Source organism: Pelecanus crispus, chromosome 3 (genome assembly GCF_030463565.1).
Source record: "Pelecanus crispus isolate bPelCri1 chromosome 3, bPelCri1.pri, whole genome shotgun sequence".
Taxonomy (NCBI): Eukaryota; Metazoa; Chordata; class Aves; order Pelecaniformes; family Pelecanidae; genus Pelecanus; species Pelecanus crispus.
In genome coordinates this window covers 97,662,683-97,684,855 of record NC_134645.1, presented here as the reverse complement: position 1 = coordinate 97,684,855, position 22,173 = coordinate 97,662,683, and the positions used below count along the sequence as shown (strand labels likewise).

General features: G+C 38.3%; 1 protein-coding gene across 5 annotated transcripts in view; it reads left to right on the top strand.

Moving 5' to 3' along the window:
- KCNQ5 (potassium voltage-gated channel subfamily Q member 5) overlaps positions 1-22,173 on the top strand; it is a 296,126-nt gene that overhangs the window by 203,616 nt on the left and 70,337 nt on the right. For all 5 annotated transcript variants that reach the window (XM_075707166.1, XM_075707164.1, XM_075707167.1 and 2 more), the window contains exons 2-3: positions 4,908-4,998; positions 20,820-20,946. In XM_075707166.1, the coding sequence (XP_075563281.1) occupies positions 4,908-4,998; positions 20,820-20,946 (218 nt within the window). The remainder of the gene's footprint in view (positions 1-4,907; positions 4,999-20,819; positions 20,947-22,173) is intronic.

Here is a 22,173-nt window from a genome sequence, read left to right as displayed (position 1 = left end):
ACAAAATGCAGGATAATGGCAGTACCAATGGTTTGCAGTTTTGGTCACAATCCTGAAGGTCGTTGCATTTATGGGGATTAAATCAGACCTCAAATAATACTGGAGCATAACTCTGGTGGTCTAAGTGCTTAATTATGTCACTTTAACTGTGATACATTTTTATTATTTACGGAAGAGGTCATAAAACTGTTTGCAGATGTTTAACTTTTGATTATTGTAATTCTAGCAGTAAATAATGTAGCAAAATAGTTTTTAAAGATCTTCCCTGAGTGTATTTTTTATGCTTATGATATTCCCTGAGTAACATTTTAACAATTGCTTTAAGATGAACATCCTCTTCTATATGAACAGCCCTTAAATCACAAACTATAGTAACATTCTGTTGAAAACTAAATAAATGGAGAATTGGTAGTTCCTAATGAACCAGTAAGAAAAGTTTATGAGAGGCAGACTGAATAAATATCAAAGCTTCTGAGTTATATTATCTTTCATAAATTGGCTTTTCTCCAATTAGTGTACACTTTCAGAAGCAGGGGAATAAGATGAAAGGATTTGCATCAAAACTGATTACTGCTGAAACAAAATGGAAGTTGCTGCTTTTGATAAAATACAAGACTATGGCAGTGCTTGAATAATTTTATGGGAAGTTACTGCCTAAGGCATATGTTTTACTGTCTGATACTGAATGCATGCGGAAAGACCATCTGTTTTTTTCAGCCTGAACAAATATATGATCCAGATTGAACCACTAGAGGCCAAATATAATTGCTTTGTGTTTTGCTTTGTACAACTCTCTACCTACAGCAGCCTCTTCTTGTATAGCATGTATCATAGCACACAGTTCAAATGCTGGCTTTCAAAAAGACTTTTTCCTCTATTGATGGTTATAAAATGACTATCCAGGGCCTAATGCAATCCTCCACACCTCACCTGTCACTGGAGAAATAGTTCATGATAGGAAAGAACTTCTGAAACACTTTGACCACCACGGTGTTTGAACCTTAGGGATTTATTTTTGCTGGACAGATCCTTCTTTAACATCCAGCCAGGTGAAAGGCATTGCTGTATCCCCCATGCCTTCAGTTCTCGCTGGGGAAAAAGAGAGGTGCTTTCACTACATGGCCTGAGTAAACAGATTAAATTAAAAAAGGTAAAAAGTGAATCCTGACTATTGGTTTACTTTGTAGGAAAGCATGTCAATGGTAAATAAACTATAGAGAATATTTCAGAACACTTAATCCTTTTACTTTTGTTGTTAGTGTTGTGTTTTACAGCACCTAAAAGTATGCTTTTAGTTTTGCGAGGCTAATAGAACTGGGTTTCTCCCCTCCCCCAAAGTGATTAGAGTCTAATTTTAGACATAGTATGCTGAATGGCAGTAAAAAAAGTTTTGGAGGGAAGAATGAGGGATAGAGGGGCAAGATTTGAGTGTGTGGGTGGATAAATGCAAACATTTTTCTTTTGTTCTTTAATAATAATAATTAATAACAATGCTCCAGTCCTTGTAGAATTTCTGGAAAAACTGAGAACAAAAGGTTTTAGAGGTTTGGAAAAATATCTTCCAAGACTATTTTTATGTATTGCTGTGAGGATTGTTTCTGCTTTTCATGGGTAATCTGCAGAACTATGTCTACCAGGTGCCAATCTGAACTGCACCTGGCTTTCCTGAATATTTACCTTTATTTTGATTAATACACTGCTTAACTGTACTGGTTCCCTCTCCTGACTCACTTTTCCTATCTATCATGAATTAACACAGCCCACGGTGATCTTCTAAATCACAGTCCTGAGGAACTATGGCAAAGTGAGTGGTGGGTGAGTGGAGGATGGCTTTGTGACTGCAGGACTGGGCTGGGACTTAAAAGGTTCAGGTTTATTCCACATATAAAGACTTTCCATGTAGCCTTAGGCAAGTCGCTTACCTTTTCTGTGCCGTGGACTCCAGCTGTGATATGGGAACAACAAGCTTTCTTTTTTCCTGCTGCGTCTGTTTTCTATAATTGTGCTATAAGAGATCTCTTCCAAGTGAAAACTTGCATTGTGTGTTTGGAAAAGACCCAGTACAACTGGGCCTCCAATTTAGTTGGTATTACTGGAATACAACTAAACAAGAGCAATTTTTAATACCTAAACACAAAGGAAGAAAGAAAATATCATTTTAACTGATTCAGGACTAAAGAAATTCAGCACAAGGAAATGACATCCTTTTACCATAAATTCTTAGTCACTCCTTAATTTTATTTTGCCCTCCGTACAAGCCTTAACCAGGAGAAACCACATTTATGCCTATGCCAGTAAGATATAATTATAGGGGAGTTGTATCTGAAGACTGTAGCAGCTGAAACTACCAGTAATGTTCAGGGAGATTTTCCTTTTTTAAAAAAGTGGGGGGAAGGGGAGCAAAATTGCTCACAAGGTGGATTTTTGTCACCTGAAAGAGATTTTTATGAAATCTTTAAGCATATACATGCTGATCTTTATCTTTCTTTAGACTGGAAGATAGACTTGCCAATGGTATGTGCCAGAGATGCCCTTTACCCTCCTGGATACTGTTTTATTTACAGTTTGTGGTAGAGCTTATATGCAAGCTCCTACCAGATCTGATTTTCAGAGTAGAACTTCTTCCCAGCAGTTAAGTGATACGCTACAAAATGTGCCTGCAATGTCTTATCGCATCACACATCAGATTGTCGACTAGAAATTCTGAAGCAATGGACTTACATTTTTGTCTAATGTACTGGATATATTACAGCATTACTATATCACAGCACTATGGAAAGTCCATATATTATAAGGGAAAGAGCAATTTTAGTTCCTGAAGTGCAAGTGGGGGCAGATGCAGTAATACATTAATGTTTGTATCTGGTAGTTAGAATCATAGAATTTAGGTTGGAAAAGGCCTCTTCAGGTCATCTAGTCCAACCTCCTGCTCAAAGCAGAGCTCACTTCAAAGTCAGACCAGAGCCTTTTCCAGCCAAGTTCTGAAATCTCCAGGGACAGACATTTCACAGCCTCGCTGGGCAACTTGTTCCGGTGCTGAACCAGCTTCACTCTGACTTTTTTTTTTCCATACAGATAGTCATAAGTTTCTTTCCTGCAAATTGTGTCCTTTCTGCCTTCCTTATAACCAGAATTAGATAGCTGAGGACAGCAGTCAGGGGTCTCAACCTCCCTTTGTCCAGGCTGGACAAACCCAGCTCTGCTCAGCCCCTGACGACCTTGATGGCCCTCCACAGGGCTCGCTTGAGTTTGTCCATCTTTCTCCCATGCTGGGGAGCCCCAAACTGGGCACAGCACTCCAGATGTGGTCTCTCAGATGCCAAACAGTGAGAAAAACTCACTTCCCTCAACCTGCTGGATATGTTCTTGCTAGTACAGCTCAGCATGTGTTTGGGTTTCATTGCCACAAGAGCACATATCTGAGTGATGTTCAACTTGGCCGCCAGGAACACTCCCTCATACCCCTCAAATACTTTTCTGAAAAGCTGCTTTCTCTGTCTTCAGAATTCTTGTGTTGGTTGATGGAAACATCACACTGAAGAGTATATGCACCCTCTACATAGATCAGTAATTTCTATGCTTTTTCCCTTTTGTATCAGGAAGGAGCCATTTGTCTTTTTTGCAGGTATATATCTGCATTAGCTGCAATACCTCTTCATGTTGGGTAAGAGCAGCTGCTAACAAGAGTCTTAGCAATGAAGACAAAAGCCACAGGCCTGCCCTTTTTTGGTTGACTCGCTGCCCAGCATGACTGACAAGTGTTCTAAGAAGGAAATTAGCAAAACATTGATAGAATCAATTACTACTTGCAAAATATAGTTCAAGTGCTAAAATTTAAAGTATAGAGCATGCACCGCCTTGCACTCACTAGCTGCTGATTAGTCAGTTCATGGTATTGTGGGTGAAATGAACTTCTGTTCTGATTCATTTCGTAGAAGATTTCACCAGCACAGTGGCCTTATTATTGGCGATGCAGTACAATAGGAAAGCGATTCCTTATCATCCATAGTATAGGCCTCAGAGCAATACCAGCTCTTCAGGCTCATGTTTGTACACAACACCTGTGCTGTATGCTGTAAGGATCAGACATGCAGAATTTCTACAGTGATACAGAGTGTTTGCATCTTCCTCACAAAGAGATTTAGCAGCGTGTCGGTGCTTTGCTTTGCCTGCGTGTATTCGTCAGTACCATGAAACATGCAAGTTCATGCAAGCTCAAAATTGTGGTTGTGTTTTCCCGATTGTAATCGCATGACTTGTGTAAGACTTTCTTGATTCACTCCTTTGTTTTAACTTCTTCAATGGATTGTATAATGTTAAGTTTGTTCCTAGAATGGAGCCTGGCCATTTAGGGCAGTGATTTCGTAACTCAACTACCTCTCAGCTTCTGGTGGTTTGTACATGAAGTCTGTTGCTCAGAAGGAAGTTGTTTAAAATGGACAAAGTCATAGCAGTTAGGTGCAATATGCATCTTAGCTTTTTGATAATCTTATAGAGCAGATATCTGCGGTCACTTTTGGAGAGAAATGATTTTTCAGTCTGGTGAGAGGACTATCCCATTGGTGGTCTTTCTTTAGAGCCACTAAGAGTATCTGGACTGCATAAAGATACAGGACTGTGATACTGAAAGTAGTGTCTGTGTATATTGGGTCATTTCTCCAAGAAAATCTTGTTTGTTGTGTTTGTTTCCATGAATTCTAGCAGTGCTGCTCAGAAGCATGTGGATTTAGTAATAGGCCATTCTAATGTTTTTAATGAAGTAAGTGAAGTAGTGGTTGAATTCCCTTCTATTAATGGAGACTATTCACTGATAGTCTTCTATTAATGTTGGTGAAGTAGGATCAATATAGATACTGGATCAGGGTTCTGAAAAATATTAACAATTATTAATATTCTTTCTTTTTCAGTTTTCTCCTTGTGTTTGGTTGCTTGATTTTGTCCGTGTTTTCTACTATTCCTGAACACACAAAACTTGCCTCTGGTTGTCTCTTCATTTTGGTAAGTGAAACTTCTAAATACAACACAGTTTTACAGATAGTTTTATATGCACTCAAATCCTCTCCCTCACCATGGAGAAAATAGTATAATTCCTGAATGCTTTAAGAAACCAGACTTTTCATCAGGATGAAGAAAAAATAATAAAATAGAGGATTCCACCATCTTTTTCTTTAAAAACAGGTCAGATTGTATGAAAGTGTTAATAAAGTGCTGTATTGCATCCTCATCTTTGCTTGAGAATTGCTGTGTTCTATTACTGATAGTTTTTCTACTGCAGTTTGGCAGTGACTGAGCATGAAAGACCTTTGATACTGCTGCTGCCATTTATAAAGTCAGTATGTAGTAAGAGGCACTTATACTTAAAATAGGAAATAATTTTGGTATCTTAGATACCAATTTGTGCTAGCTATTGGTAGATACTGACATTTTAGTGGCAGTTGCTGCAGTAGGATATGGTAGTTTTATTATTTCTTCATAATACATGCTTTTGTATTATGTTTATCTCTCATTTCTCCCTTCCAAGGTAGATATAAATGGCTTTAATCCCTAAAAGTGCTTAGCATTTTTCACACATTGCATGGATGCCACTTGATTCATCTGCTTCTTGATGGGCCATTTAGTTCTGCAAGTGATGGCCTGAGGATAGGTGGTAGTGATCATTAAAATGTCACTATATACCCATAGTTACCATGGTTATTTCAGTTCCATGTATACAGCCGACTGTGGCTCGTTAGGTAGTGCCTGGGGTGAAGTAACTTTTGACAAATGCCAACATTTTAATTGTCATCACTGTATACATCCAAAAGCCCTGGTCTTCAGAACAGCTCCCTAATTAATTATGGCGTGAGCAGGCCAATAAGCGTAATTATGGTGTATGCTATGTTTCTACAGCACAATGTGCTACTACATCAAGATACCTGAACTAAACGTCCAGAGCTGGCTAGGTGCAGATGTGTGGTGCTCTGCTCCATCGCATGGTTTCTTACCAGGGTTAATTAGGGAGGGCTGTGCTAAATGTGGTATTTTGCTTCCTAGCCATATTAGCCATTTTTCTTGAGAAAAGATCAGGTGGGATTAAACCATCTAAAAGTGATCAGATTTAATCCTATACTCATACCTAGTCCCAGTATTTATGTATCTGAACAACACTTTGCAAATGGAAGTTTGTTTGAATGTTCTGCAACTAGTTATATTATTGCAATTACTATACTAATTGCTAAGATATTCTGGTACAGAAAACAGGAAAATATGATTAGTCTGAAAATAGCCTATTTCTAACAGCAGGTGCTTTTGTGACAAGTAATCTGTTTCCCTGTATACTTATCCAAATTGGTTGTAGAAATGCCATTTGTTCTGACATAAAATATGCATTTCCCATGAGCCACATATTTGCTGATTGTGTTGGTATGCTTACCACCACTGATTCGTCAGCTGGCTCATAAACACATTACCTGTGCTTTGCCATGGCTCGCCCAGGAGCTTGAATGTGGAGGAGCTCTGCAAAGTCCTGGGTTTGCTCCCACTGCCAGACAGAGGTGTGGTGAGCTCTGCTAGCTGATACACCATTCCTTGTAGAGGTGTCCATCAGCAGAGTGGAGCTTCTCGGGGTCTGCAGTGGGAAACTGCAGCGCTTTCTGCTAGCAGGGCTTCAAAGATGGACTTTGTCCATCCTAACAGTTCTGACTGTATATCCCATGGCAATCTCTGAACACGGAAATGGCCTTAAGGAGGAAGAGGGTGGATAATTAATCCTTGAAGCATCAATACTAGCCCGGTCCAGCATTTCTATGCTATAGCCTAGTGTGTTCAGCAAACCCTTGGCAGGACTAAATCTAGTGATGATGAATTTTATGGCTCCTGCTGTGGGTCTCTAATGGAGAAAAATATAAACACAGGCAAGTATGAAGTTCCAGAAGCAGGCTAAAGCTGACTGGTTTATTCCAGTTTGCTGATGCATGATTTGCTCCTTCACTGCATACTGAATCATTAGTTGATATTAGCAATGTTATCAAAGCAGGCTTTTGCAACCACAAACCAAGAGAAAAATACATTTCTACATTAACTCAGGAGCAGTTGTTTTGGCTGTGCCAACACATAACTGCAGTCACTAGAGTTTTCGCAACCTTTTCCTTGCAGTGATTCACACAACTCTTACAAATGTGTCATTTAGTAGAGACAGTTGTATTAACTATCAGAGATCTGGTTTAATACTGTTTTGCTTCATGCTCGAGATGGAAGATATATGTTTATTTTCTAATGAAGTACCATACAAATACAACAATCCATACAGCTGTCTGCTGGGTTTCTGTGAACTGTTTGCTTCACAGATTTATTCCAGATGGTCCCCCCTACAGCCATGTTAATTGGCTAAAAAGCTAATGTAATGTTCCTTCAACTTAATACCTGAGCTGCTGCCTGCACTGGCACCTGTGGCTTTTGACATATTGCAGCTATTCACAGTTACACAGGGAGGTTAAAGAGGGAAGTGTAGATGAGGTGAGCAAACCTTTCCCTCCTTCTCAGAAAGGCCAGAGGAGCTGAGAAGATTATTGTTCTGCAATCAGTCAATTCCATTTATCTCCCCTAGCCTCGCCTTACAAGGGAGCAGGAAACATATCTCCTAATCACTGCATCCTAAATACTCTCTCAGAAAAACACAACAGTGTGTGATAGCTCAAAGTAAATAATTTAGTTTAGGAAAGCAGTATTAGCTGAGGGATTCTGAGCATCAGCAGAGGTTAATGGACTGATCTGGACTGCAGAGACAGCTGAGCTCTGCTCCCAGAGCTGACACAAACCTGCCCCACTGCATCGTGCTGTACCCTGCCAGGGCTTCAGTTCTGGCATCTGCACAAGTACTACTGAGTTCCTAGGCATCTTCTACTTATCAGGGGGCCTGTCAAGAGAAACGTGCTTAATATTTCAGTTTTATGCTTAAAATGAAAGTCCTGCAGATAAGTTAAGTGCATGCTACATACAGCAATGTTGGATTGTTACATCAGTAATTAATTTGGTTAGATTTCTTTCCAGAAATAATAAGCCTATCCAGGGGGAGAGCATCAGATAAAACTCCTTATACCTACAATTATAATCATGCTTTAGCCTTGTCTGTGCACACAACTTCTGGCACTGAAGTTGTAGCAGTGATGTAGCCCAGACAGACAGTAGAATAAAACCTACTTCAACATCAAAAAAGCCACAAGCAGCTTAAGAATCCAACTAACACAGCAAGAAAATAATCTTTGGTGTATTGCTGATCTCCTACATTTGCTGGCACTTTATCAAATAATAAACACAAGGGAAGTAAACCTTAGGTTGGGAAGGCAAAATCAAATCTTTTGGGGAAGGTAGCCAAGAAGAAATATATCTGGAACTGGAGGCATTCACTCTCATGACCAAACTCTCTATATTTTAAGATCATTTTCAGCTAAAGCTATGTGAATAACTTTTTCACTTCTGTTTGTTTGCTGTCAATTCAAGAAAATAAATAAAATATTTTGAATTGACCCACAAAGATTTGGCAAATCATAAAGTCCCAAACAAGTCTTGGATCAGGTTAAATGTTTCATTTGACCTGGCATAAAATATTATTTGTGTATTTGAGCATTTTAGAACTTTTGGCTTAAAAGTAAAATTGAGGCTGTAGGAAAGAAATGTCATTTTTATTTGAAGTGACGAAGCATTCCATTTTCTTCATAATTTTCATTTTTAATCAAGATGGGGAGATTGCAAAACTCATGTGAATTTCTGCAGGACTGGATTTGTCAAATCTGTTTTGTTTTTTTCTCTGAAAAAGGCTGGGGTAGAAAGCTGTACCCAGTTCTGTAGGATAAGGGCCTCTGAAAATGTACTTTAGGAACACATTCTTCAGGCAGAAATAGCTCCCAAAACATAAAAGCAGACAGTGTGCAGTAGGTGAGGTTAGCTTCTACGTGTGCTGTGGTCACTTACATGAAACCAAAAGGACAGTCTATTAAGTGCTTCTAGCAATTAAGATCTTCCTAAGATTTTTCTCTTCTAACATTTTCCCATAAAGGAAATGTAGAAAGAGGATGAACACTGATTAAAAAATGTAGAGTATAGCTGCCCCATAGCAGGCAAGCACATATTTAATTTGTTTCTGCTCTAGGAGAGTGAATCCATCCACAGAGATGTAATCATACAAATCCACTACAAAATCTTAAAGCTGGGCAGAGTGGATTTTAAAAAAGGGACATGGATAGTGCTTAATTCAAAAAGTAGCGTTTTTCAGTTTAGATTCATTGTCCCAGAACTTGATCCTCTTGCGACATTTGGATAAAAGACCACCAGACCTGAGCAGATGACTGGATGGATGGCTCTGTAGGACCAGCTAACAATGCATAAAAGGAAAAACTGAATGATCTTGAGAGATTTCAGTTCTAGATACATTTCTAACCAAGAAGGTAGGGTATAGACCACATGTTAATTGCAGTTTTGTTGAGTCTTCTCCCGAGAGAAACAGATTAACTGATCCCTGAGCTAAAAAGCAGTGATTTTCAAGTTTACTAGAGCTTGTCAAAACTCAGAATCAGTGTTTCTCAGGAAATACTGATTTTCAGTGTTTTCTTTCATCCCAAATCAAAGCAAGACTTTGAAATTTCAGCAATTCTGCATAGAAATCTCTGAAAAATTACATCTTTTAGACATACAAAACTGGTGTTATCAAAGACAGAATAAGAGAGAGAAATGTAATGTTGATAAGGTCAAAGCCTTCATGTTTTCAGTCTTGTTTGGATTCATATACACTAATATTATAATAAGGTGATAACATGAGCATAAAACAATTCAACCATGTCATAATAAACTACCTGTTAGCTTTGGAAGAAGGTATTCGTACCTTATCAAAATAAATAATTTAATGTCTTTGCTGATTAAATTGATACTCTCCTATCATGCATACTGATTTCATCAAATCAGAGCTGACTGTTGTTATAAAAAAATGGACCAGATCTCATTACAACTGCTTGAGAATCTTTGTGTGCAAACAGAGCAGACTTCCCATTGGAAATGTAAGTGCTGGCTGCACTTTTCTGAAACTAAAAAATATTAGGAGGAAGTCTTACAGAAGGCAAAATGTAAATGAAAAGGTGAAGTTATTTAAAAACATAGGAGTAGATGTCCCCAAAGCTGTAATTCTGTCAGAAGGCAGCACTGGACCTACCAACCAACCAACCAAGCTCTAAAACAAATAAGCACACATGGTAGCTATGAAGAGAGATGAAAGTAACAATAAAAATTCTTTTACAGCAAAGGAACATGGCACCACACATGAAACTGTAAAGGTATCTATGAAAAATCTATTGTCAACAGTGCTGCTGATGATAAAATACACTTCAAATACATCAGAGAAGAAGAACATCTCGATACTGGCATAAGCCTGGTTTTGATATGTTTCTGGGCTTGATTACGTTGTCAGTAACGTTTTGTCCTGTCTTTTCTTTTATTCTCCTGTATTAAGCAGAAATAACATTTGTAAAGAGAAGAATGAAAAATCATACATTGAATAGAATAGTTTTTTTCTTGTAATTAAAAAATGCAATATATTATAGTTCTACTGGGGAAGCTTAAAGAGGGTTTATGACTAAGGATGACTAAAACAGCATTACTATTATACATGGCCTGCAACCAGGGCAAAGAAAAATCTCTTAACTCAATCACTTAAAGAAGGTAGGATAACTATGAACAGTTACCTCAAGTGCTACAGCATTCAATAGCAAATGCAGTAGAAGGCAAGAAGGAGTTTCAGAGTCCCTGCCAGAGCATTTCCCAGGCAGGCAGAACTACCAACCAGGTACACTCCAACAAGAAATCTTCATTTACTGTGCAATGTTAAGATCACTGGAGTTGCCAGAAGTCAATGGCTGCTGGATGAAATACCATCCATGAAATTATTTTCCATTCCCTCTGAATGAACAGGGCATGTATAGCAAAATGGGTGATACTGTGCAATGAAGACAGATGGATGGAAATAGCAAACCCACAAGCAGTGTTAAATATAATACAATGCATGACCTGCTGCAATTTTAACATTAAAATGACTAACCTGTAGTAAGAAAGTCAGTGTTTATTTTTTAAATAGGTACGTTATAACCTTTTATATTCTTCTTATCTGTTCCTATATAAGAGCTGTCACTTAGCTCATCTTGTCCATGACATTATATGGCTATAAGCAGAAAGTCAGGAGGGAAGATACTAATACTGTAAACAATCAGTTTCTGATTCCCTTTGTTTCCCGACACAGGGAGGACTAGCATTCAAAGGTGGAGAACGTATTCTTAAGAGGGAAAGGACTGTCCATGTTATTCAGAAAAGATCCTTTTAGCTAGTCATTAAAAGGGCCACTTTCTCTAGGAGAACACAGAATCTCTACAAGGATTTTGAGATTAAGAGTGGAAAATGGGGAGGATTAGATGTTAGTGATGGGGTGTCAGGATTGAGATTAATAGGGATATAATTCTTTGAGGTGGGAAAAGCACGCCTCCTTTTAGGCTAATCAATACATTGTGTTAAAGGACCAAACTAGCTGTCCTTGCCCTCTTTTAAGGACAAACGAGCAACACACGTTGCACAACTGCTCTTCCATGACATGTCTTCCTCCTTGTTTTATCAGTTTAAGTGATAACAAGGTAGCACAGGAAAACACTTTCAAGTCATAAGTGTAACATTTTCCATAGATGTAGTTTTGTAATAGTTTATGCTAGACTCTGCAGTATTGAATTTTATTGGCTTCATGCCAGAGTTTGATAAGGATCCAAACTTGTTATATGGAGAGCAAGAGCTACCTCCTTAAAACAGGTAACAAACAGTTTATATTGCAACAGTAAAAATGGATAGATATCAAACTCTCTATCAGAAATTCAGACCTGACCCTTGTTAGGGAAATATTGATTTGCCAAATGGAAATGCAATATGTCTCCAGAGGAAGGCCAAAGTACATGGTTATAAATAATATGTTAGGAAAAAGTCTACAAAACACTAAATTACAAAAGGAGAAGAATGCTGAAAAAGGCAGAACATCAGTGATATGAAAGCTGTTTGGAAACCTAGGGAACACCCACCATCTGAGTAACATACAGAAACCATAACCCACTCAGTCACTTTGCACAGATGTGACAAAGCATGCAGACATAGCTCACTACAGTCAAAATGTGAACTTTCCTCAAGTGAGAGAAGAAATCTGTTCACAAGATTCAGTACAAAAACTGTGAAGTCAAGAAAGAGGTACCAAAATACAGACAAATATCAAAACATCCAGAGCAGACATATCTATAATACAAAAATCCAAAGTAAATACACAGACACACACTGAAATGAAGTCCAGTCCTGAGGACTGTGAACTGTAAGTGAGCTACAAAGATGAATTAGCAAAATAAGTACTGGTCATTTTAAACTTAGAGGCTTCCACGGAGTACCTAAGGAAAGGGTGTATGTCATGGACAGGATAACAACTTTGGTATCAAATCTGAACCAGACAGGAATTGGCTGATTGCACCATATGAAGATATGATCACAGGAAATGAATGTCTCACAAAGATATATGTATGTTTTTGAGAGGATGTGGAAGGGTTTTGTTCTTTTCTTTTTCCAAGAGACCAAAATTCCACAAGCCTTGAAAAAAGATAATAGGAAAAGCTGCAAAACATTCAGCAAATGGCATAATTTGTAAAACACAAGACATGGTATACCAGCTCTCAAAGTCTAGTTATTGGACTGAAAAGAGCGGACCAAGTCAACATTTTCACTCAACCTAAGGAACTGAATAAAAATATCGTAACCAAAGACTTGTTCAAGTAACAGAAATATTTGGTGAGATGACAGAAGTTAGTATCTTCAAGAAACTGAATGCATAAGCAGGATTTTGGCAGTTTAGGTAAAGTGCCTTCCAAGTCCAGTTTGCCAAAATTTACCAATTGTCAGAAAGCTCTTTCTTAGAATTGCTTTCTGAACACGTTTGGTACTGGAAACGTTTCAGTGTATATCATCTGAGGTGCCCTTAGGTCTCCCAGTGGTCAAGACATGCACTGAGGTACTCCTAGGTAAGCTCTGTTAATGAGCTTTGTGAACTGGGAAACTGCAAGAAGAAATCACTTAAAAAACTAAGACAGCAAATATAATTTGCAGAGTCTCTAGGATTTAACAACATCAAACATGCTAAGACCAAAGAATAAAAGAGTAACTGTCCCGTCCTGCTCTGCTATACAGCATGTCAAACGTTATCGGTTAATTCACATACATGTGTTCAGCTGTAACAATTAGCCTAAACCCCTTGCATCAATACAAAATTAACACGGATGCCAGAGCATAAAAGGACTCAAGTCTGTACTGGCTCTGGCACCCATTCCACATTTCTTTTGGACACAGCAAAAGATATCAAATTCTTCACAAACATTTCAAAAGGAAGCTTTGGGAGCTGTGTTGCTACAGAGACATGTGCAGAATGTCTGCCCGTAACATGTGACATCAGAAACGTGACTACAGCAGAAAAAAATGCGTGAAGAAATCACAAAGGAAATGCAAAGGCCTGGGTACAGCTGTACAGAGCTTCCTTGTTTTCAGTATGTGGATAATTTTAAAACTAAAATGAGACCATTTAACCGCTGATATCTCCCTACAGAGAAAGAAAATGTGAACAAGCACAAAACGGGATACAAAAATACTTAGAAAGTAGGGCATTATGCTATAGTGTCAGTTTTATGGCTATCATCTTCTTTCAGGAATTCTCTCGGAAGTGTAGTTGTACCCAACACATAAACAAGTAATCTGGTGCAAAGCAGTGAGTGTAAATGGGAGGGACTGGAAGGAGCCGTGTTTAAGGGTGACAGTCTATCTGGGGGAGAGCAGGGTAGACATGATGGGTGGTGAAGCCAACATTCCCCATTGCCATTTTCCCACGCTGAAAAAGGGTTTTCAGTGATCACCAGGATCTTCCTAGAAGAACCACGTCCACCAAAATCCAAAAGCCAAAGACAGTTTTGGGATGTGCAGGGGGGTTGGACTCGATGATCTCTCAAGGTCCCTTCCAACCCAAAGCATTCTATAATTCTATGATTCTATGATTCTATGTGTTTGCCCGCACGTGCGCTGGCAGGCTAATCGCGGTAACCGCGACGGCGAGCGGCTGGCATCGCAGCTGCCCAGCTCTCCTGTGCGGCACTCATTCCTCTGGCGCCAGCAGGTCCTCAGCGGCCAGTCCGTGGTGGTGGTGGTGGTGGTGGTGCTGTGAAGTGGGTCTGCTGATCTGGGGAGGCAGGAGGGTGTCTGTCCTTTCTTCATGCATGCCGAGGGAGGTTAGCACAGTTTCAGTGCCAGGAATTGTGTGTTGGGTCTGATACGGCAAATACTTGTATTTGCTCTATAAGAGATGATGAGAAACATAATTAAATGGCAGCTACCTAATTCTGGTGCGTGCTTTTACTGTCAGATTCAAAACTGGGTTTACTTGGCATAAAAATTCTGGGCTTTTTTCTGTTGTAAGTGAATAAAAAAAGATGACTGATAGGTGCCATTTCAAGTAATAAACACAAAAAGCTGAAAGGGAGTTGGATAGCAGAAGTCCTATATAACATGTGGCTAATTAAAACTAAGCATATCACTGCGGTTTTAATATTATATCAATAGACTTGTAGCTGTATATTAGATAAAAAGGCACAGAACTGATTTCTCAATAATCCTCTATTAACATAGAATCGACATGGGAAATCTTAATCATAATTTGGAAAAGCAAGTGTAGTAAAAGTATCACATTCATTATAAAACCAATAAATGACAGAAAGATGCGTAGATTTCTTTTCACGCTTGTTGTGTATTGCACTGGGAGCTGAACTGAAGGCTCTGGTTGTGATTTATACACCACTAATAGGGTCTATTCTGGGCTACGTTTTCAGATTTACGGCCACCTCTCCCACTGTTAAACTGCAGTTGGAAAGAATTAAAACATTAGTTCCTTCAGTGTATATATGCACATCTAGATATACTTATTAGCTGTTTAGAGCAAAGATCTCCCCTTCTAATGCTGAATCAGGAATAATACAAATGTGTATTCAAATTATACTCTAATTTTCAACAATATGCAGATATTCATATCTGCTGATTTTAATCTGGAAACTGGCCAGTATAGCAGAAGTGTCCCTAATCCTCCACCAGCTTCTGCATCACAACTATTTAAAGTTCAAACCTTCCTCAGGTTTCTCGGAGACAGACTGGTGTTGCGCTTCCCCTCACATCCTGATAGTACCTGTTTAAAGTGTAGAGCCCAACTCTGGTGCTCAGTACTTTGATTAAGTATTATTTTTTTGCTTGAGAGAGGAATGCAGAAGCTGAGGTGTTATGTTCTTGTTTTAATTGAATGAGAAAGCAATCTCATCCTCTTTGACAATGAATAATAAAGCATTGCTATTCGAATAGTATCAACTATTCATCATGTGTCACCGTAAAGAGATTTTAGCAGCTGGTGACATTCTTAAAGCAGTCAGCTGTAAATTAAAGGATGAGAACATGTTTATTCTCCCTCTTTTCCAACTGATTAGGAAACACTGGATTTCCCTGTTTATGAGTTTTTAGGGAAGAGGGAGATGTTCCTGGGCTCTATTAGATGACATTGCTTCTCCTATTCCTGCTGTTATGCCAGTGTAGTGAGTCTGTGCTGATTTACACCAGATGAGCATCTGCAGTGCAGCTACACTGCAGAGATGTCTTCAGTAGGGAAACACTTGTGGCCTTATTAAAGCTTATTTCAGGGGATTAATTTGATTTGTTCTAGTCCATTTCCCGGGCTTCTGACAATATCACTTGTAGACCCAGTTCTCCTATGAGCTCAAGGCAGGCAGCTCCTTACATCAGTCTGTAGCTCTGTTGTCCTACTTCGCTAGTCTTTAGAATACTTAACAACAAAATTTCCATACAAGAAATATAATTAAAATAACAGTAGAGCCATTGTCTTGCGGGCATATTTCTTATATCCAAAACTCAGCTCATTTACACATTGCAAAATAACCAGGAGCATCCTAGAAGAACAGCACAGAGTGCTCAACTTTGTCATTTTCTCATCTCGAAAATGGTTCTAATTCCCAGAAATGATGGGCTACAACCAAGGCACCTGATTTCAGCAGCAGCAAATTATTTTAAGTTTTAATAAGCAGTTATGTTAATGAACAAGAAAGCTATGATAAAAACAGGTTTTTTGCTGTTATAGTGTTATGCTTAGGGAAATTCTTATCATTAAAAACTACCCGAGAAGCATATTAATGTAGACAATTTCAACAAATCATCACTTGTATCCTAATTAGATAGGAAAAAAAAAAAGGAAAAAAAAAGTGCTCATTGTAGCTGGATTATACGAAGTATGATTGATTTAATTAATTATCAGCCCTGTTCATTAGAGTCCTCCAGGACCATCTGTTAATTGAAACCTTGCTCTGGATGACCCCTTATTTTCCTTTCCTGCCATTTGTGTGACTCTTGTTGTTCCAGTGGCAGAGTGACCAAGGCACATGCAGATGTAAAAAACTTCAGGAGCACACTGGCACCTGTGCTCCTTATGCCAAAAACAACTGAATCTTTTAAGCCCATGTGTTTTAGCCTTGCTTCTCCTGCATATGCGTAGTTCCCTGTGACAACTGAAGCTGCATATGCAGAAACATTTCAGAGAACTACATCAGTCTGGATGGACTGCTTTGAGAAGGAAGAAGGACTTTCCACTGTCTGAACCACCAATGCATCTGCCATAGCAGTTACTGTGGGGGGCTAACTGTGAGCTTAAATATTGAAAAAAGTTAGAGATTGTGGTAACTGTGGTGCAAGGCCAGATACAGCTGTGATTGGAAAAGGATGACAAGATAGGGGAAACGGAAGAAATGGCAAAGGCCATCCCTGCTCTGCCTAGAAAGGGAAGGGTTAGGTTTCCAGTAAATCTAAATCTGCTCATCCGTTCAAATTCAGCCTTGCTGAATTTTGAAGGAGGACAGATTTATCAACAGTGCAGGATTTTCGCATTCTGATGTAAATGTTGTTATTAATATCTATAAGTAATCAAAAATTAATGAAGTTCCATCATATTATACGTAGCACAGAGATACTTGGAATGCATAATTTCTACAGCAAGCCTATAAATCATATGAGGTCTAATGATTTATTCCATCACATGCTTTTCCAATTATGTTCTGATTTTCTGTTTCAATTGCTAAGGAACTAAAACCAAATTATTTCAAAGCCTGGGTTTATGCTTATTTTTGTAATAAACCATTCCAAATGAAATTAAAAAAAAAAAAAAAAAAAAACAAACTTGATCTTGTTTAGGATGTATCCTTCCAATTTTTGTCCAGGAAAAACCAAGAACCTCATGACTGTGCAGCTGCCATAGGAAAAAATAATGTCATTCCCTGGCCTGCATTAACCTTGACAGAGATTTGACTTTACATTGTGACTGAGTGCACTGATTACTAAAACATTACATTTTTCACAGTGGTGTGGGATTCTTTGTTTCTCTCTGGTTTCAACCTGGACCGATCCAAAATACAACAAAACTGTCATATATACTACTAGGAAGAGTTTCTGTTTCAATGCGTTCACATTTTCTAGGAAAATGCTTTTCCTTTAGACTCTATTCATGGTGATACATATTCCCTTCAAAATCAGTTGTTCCTTGAGGAAGTAGGAGTGAACAGGATATAAAGATCATTTTGAAACATCACTGTTTCAGAAAGTGCAAAAATAAGCGTGAAACCCCATTTCCACTTTGTTCAATGTCTTTTCTCTTATTAAAGCTTATCCTGTATTTTAAAACCTCCAGAAATTTGTTATGTGTGGAAGAAAATCATATATAGTATTTTTAAAATGAGCAGTTCTTTTAGCATTCCAGTGCACAGAGCCATATTTATTGTATTTGAGCTCGCTCACTATAACTACAGCAGCTGTTGTTAAAATTTACTTAAGTAGCAGAAATTTCAGTTAATTTTCAGAGAATATCACCATGCATAAATTTGTAATGTTGCTAGAAATGGTAACTATTTTTCTCAAGGAATGAACAAAGATATTTCACGTTGTTTCTCCAAGAAAAACTTTATACTCTTGCCCCATCCTCAAAAAAAAAAAAATTTCAGAAAACATCCTTTTGCTCCTTTTCTTTCTCAGAATAGATATATGTCCATGAAGTTTCTCTTTGTAGTATACATATATATGCTTGCGTATGGGAGACAAACAGGATTTCTGCCTGTCACACATGAGTACACCATGTAGTACAAGAGACACTCAAACACATGCTTTCAGCACACAATGACTTTTTTCATCTTTGTATAACTGAGCAAGCATAGCAAATAGTAATTGCTAATGGTAGTACAGATGATGAATACAAAACTGCATAGCACTAATAGGAACCAGAATAGTAAACTACCAAAAAAATTACCTCTTTTCAACTTCTACCAGCAGTTTTGTGATGCTAATTCAACTGAATTGAAGCTGTAGACTAGTCATTCCAGAATCATTAAGTACTTTCTGTTCTTGCCAGTTCTCCATCGGAGGCCCTACTGGGGTGTAGAGTATGATAGAGGACATGCTCCTGTGTGTGTGGATTAGCTCCTGTAAGATGCCTGTGACAATTTCAGCATACTTACAAAGCAGAAGGTGTTTCTCATGCATCTGTACAGACAGTATGATTTCGAGGGAAACTAAAAACTTTAGTCAAATGAAATGTGATTAGATTTTAATAAGGAAAAGATTTTATTGGAAGCAAAGAATGTTTCATGCTTCGCTGGTCTCCTCCCCTTTGGTATCTCTTACCCCTGCCCCAAAGAGGAAACCATCAGGAGAATCAGATGTCGAATGGCCTGGATGCCTGCCATCAACCCCCATAAATTGAGAGACATCATCTAACAAAGTGTAAACCAGATTTGACAATTCACGATTTAACTACCACTATAAAAGCGGTAGTTAAATAACTAAAATACGTATTTTTTTCTTTTTTCCAGTTGGCTTCTTGTCCATTTTATTCTTGGCCTACAGAGAATTTCCTACAAGGAAATGTACCACATGGTAGCCAACTATTAAGAATTATTGTTACTATATAGAGAACTTTTTCAATTTTGCACATAATCCTTTCTGAAGTTGTGCAATAACTCTGTCCATGGAATTAAGCTGAAGTTTCTTGTAGTAGAATGAATTAAAAAAAAAATCTTAAACAGTCACATTCATTTTTCCATGTGTTCTTTTCTACCAAAAAATACAACATTTTCTTTAGCCATGTTTTAGCAAAGGGATCTCATTCTGCTTTTGTGATTTAGGCATTCAATATGGGATTTACAAAACTGGAAACAAAGACACTGAAGAAGGTTCTAAAACCTCTTTCAATGTGATGTAGTTATACAAGCTGACATGTTTTATGAAGGAATACTATGTTTTCAAATTGTTCTGTGACAGCAAAAGCAAATTACATTCACAATTTTTCAATGTGCTGCCAGCAATCATAAGCTAGTAAAGCAACATTACATGACACAATATTAATAATGCCATTTGTTCAGGTAAAGTAATGCCCGAGTTGACATATGTGATATTTTACAGTCTGATTGGCTTCCAGAGTTGTAGGGTCTCACAATCTAAAAACATGCAAACTGCTTATTGGGAAAAAGTCAATATTGGATCAACCCTACCCTTGCAAATATTCCTCTATCTAACTCATTTGCAGTGTTTTCTTACCAGTACCACACTAGTCCTCATTCTGTAGAAATAACAAATTAATTAGCTGACAAGGAACAGCTTTCTCCTGGACATGGAAATACATTCAGCTGCCAAATAAAATACAACTTTCATCCTCTTCTTCTTGATGAACTGCTTAAGAAGTTCCTTCCAGTACTTTTCTCCTTCTTCTGGTTAACACACAGATTTTTGTTTTATCATTTCAAAACCCATAACTTTATGATGGCAGTCCAGAACAGAATCTAAATTAAGTTTATCATTTCATACCAGTGTGTATGTACTATATCACTGCATATTATAGGGATTCAGATTTCCTTAAGGTATGGAGCTGAACTGTGCTGCAAGCTCTGCTGCTGCAACTCTGCTGACTGCACTGTTGTACTGAAAAATTTCTTCCAATAAAAGTTGCATAAATACAAGTTGATGCTATTGAAATGGACAATCTTAAAGAAGGTTCCAATGTGAAAGAAAAGCAAGCCAGACAAAGAAGGATAGATTTTTAAATGCTTTCATTCACAAGTTGTCCAGGGAAAGTTATGCCTAGTATGAACATTCATTTACTGTCTTACAAACAATTACATACCCATAATTACACTTGCATGTATCTTAATGTACTTCTAGGAACAAATTGATTTCCTAAATGCTTCTGCATCGTCTTAATCACTTCACCTGTATATTACTACAATGAGAATATATCTACCAAAATATTCACCCTTCAAACTAAGAGTTAATTTTATGGATGTGGATATATAACATATATTCTTCACTAACTGTCTAAATTACCTGTGGTCTGATCCTCAATATCCGAAGTCACTGAATATTTTGGTTTGGTATTTTTTGAGTATGATTCAGTCCTTCAGTGTTTCATAGTTAGTAGCCAATCTTAGCATATATTTAATGTTATTCAGGTTAGATTTAGACCCTTCACCAGGAAGCTCTGGGGACTGTGTTTTGTGTGTAGATGTGCAACCATCCCAGGGAACAGGGTCACAAGTTTGGCTTGGGATCTTCAGGTGCTCAAGGTGTACTGGTAGACACACACAGTGGTCATAAGTTTCCTGATGCTTCAGTGTTGCTTATCTGTAACAGGCATTTTTCTTATTTTCTGTTACTAGGAATTTGTCATGATTGTTGTCTTTGGTTTGGAATTTATTATTCGTATCTGGTCTGCTGGATGCTGTTGTCGATACAGAGGATGGCAAGGAAGACTACGCTTTGCAAGGAAACCATTCTGTGTAATAGGTGAGTGTGCCAGCTCTAGTTTATTTCAAGATAAAAATAAAAGCCCCCCCTTCTGTTTGGATTCTGAATGAAAACTAATGGAATCAGGCTCTGTTTACAGTAACCAGGTGTAAATCCAGAATGGCTGTGTGTCACCTGTCATCTGCCCAAGGCTTTTCTAGGTATAAAATCACAAAGTCCCTAAATACTAGTCAGCCCGTGTTTGTTATGTTCTCCAGAAGACATCTTCCTATGCATGTCATACAGCTGGCATGTATATTGGAAGAATGAGGGACTGAGAGCTAATCTCCTTGAAAATCCTGGGAGCTGTATGCATTTAGTGGGCATGAATATTAGACAACTTGTATATACATGTATACATACCATGAACATATGTGCATACGTTGTGTTCTCCTTATTTACCCTCTGCGATCAGACGTGTACACTGCAATAAGTTTGAAAACCTACCTAGAAATGTGTTCTGACAACATTGCTGCTTCCTGCATTGCTGCTTTCTGCATGACAATCCAGGTATCTGCTCTGCCAGTGACTCTGGCATAGGATATAGCATACTTCTACAACTATTTCAAGAGACTCTTCCTCTTCTTTGCTGTAGAAATTCTCTCTGAGAGTGGTGAATAGGCCCACAGGCAGGCAAAACCCTATTTTTAAAAAGAACCTGCAGGAAAATAGTTTCCCAATAAAGGTAGAAATCAAGGATGGCTAACCAAATTAATCTGATAAGTTCTTATATTTCTAATGGTTTGGAACAAGTGCTTTTTACAGGACATCTGTGGAACTTCAAGATATCAATGTCCCAACTTCTTTCTCAACCTCCTTCCTCTCTCTAGCCTTTAATTTCATCTGCTTGTATCTTACACTAACTTATAGATCAGTTGGGGCAAGAAACATTCTCCCATGCATCTATACAGGAGCTAGCACACAGAGTCCCATGCTTATGGCAGTTACATACACAGGCCTCAGTGAATAACAACGTTGTCATGTAGGTGAATGCAATCCTGGTCTAAGAAAGAGTTATGCAGTGGCAGTGTCCCGTGGCATAGCAGATCAGTGCACTGGTTAGGGCTGATGCCTTCTGCCTCATTCCCTGGTAAATCCACACCTTCTCCCACTGAGGAATTCCTGCAATGGAGAAAGGGGCTTTAGCAAGAGGTGGGTGAGTAGGTGGAAAGGCATCGTGGACTGTCTCCCCCTCAGAAAGAATCACCCCATCTATGCTATTGTATG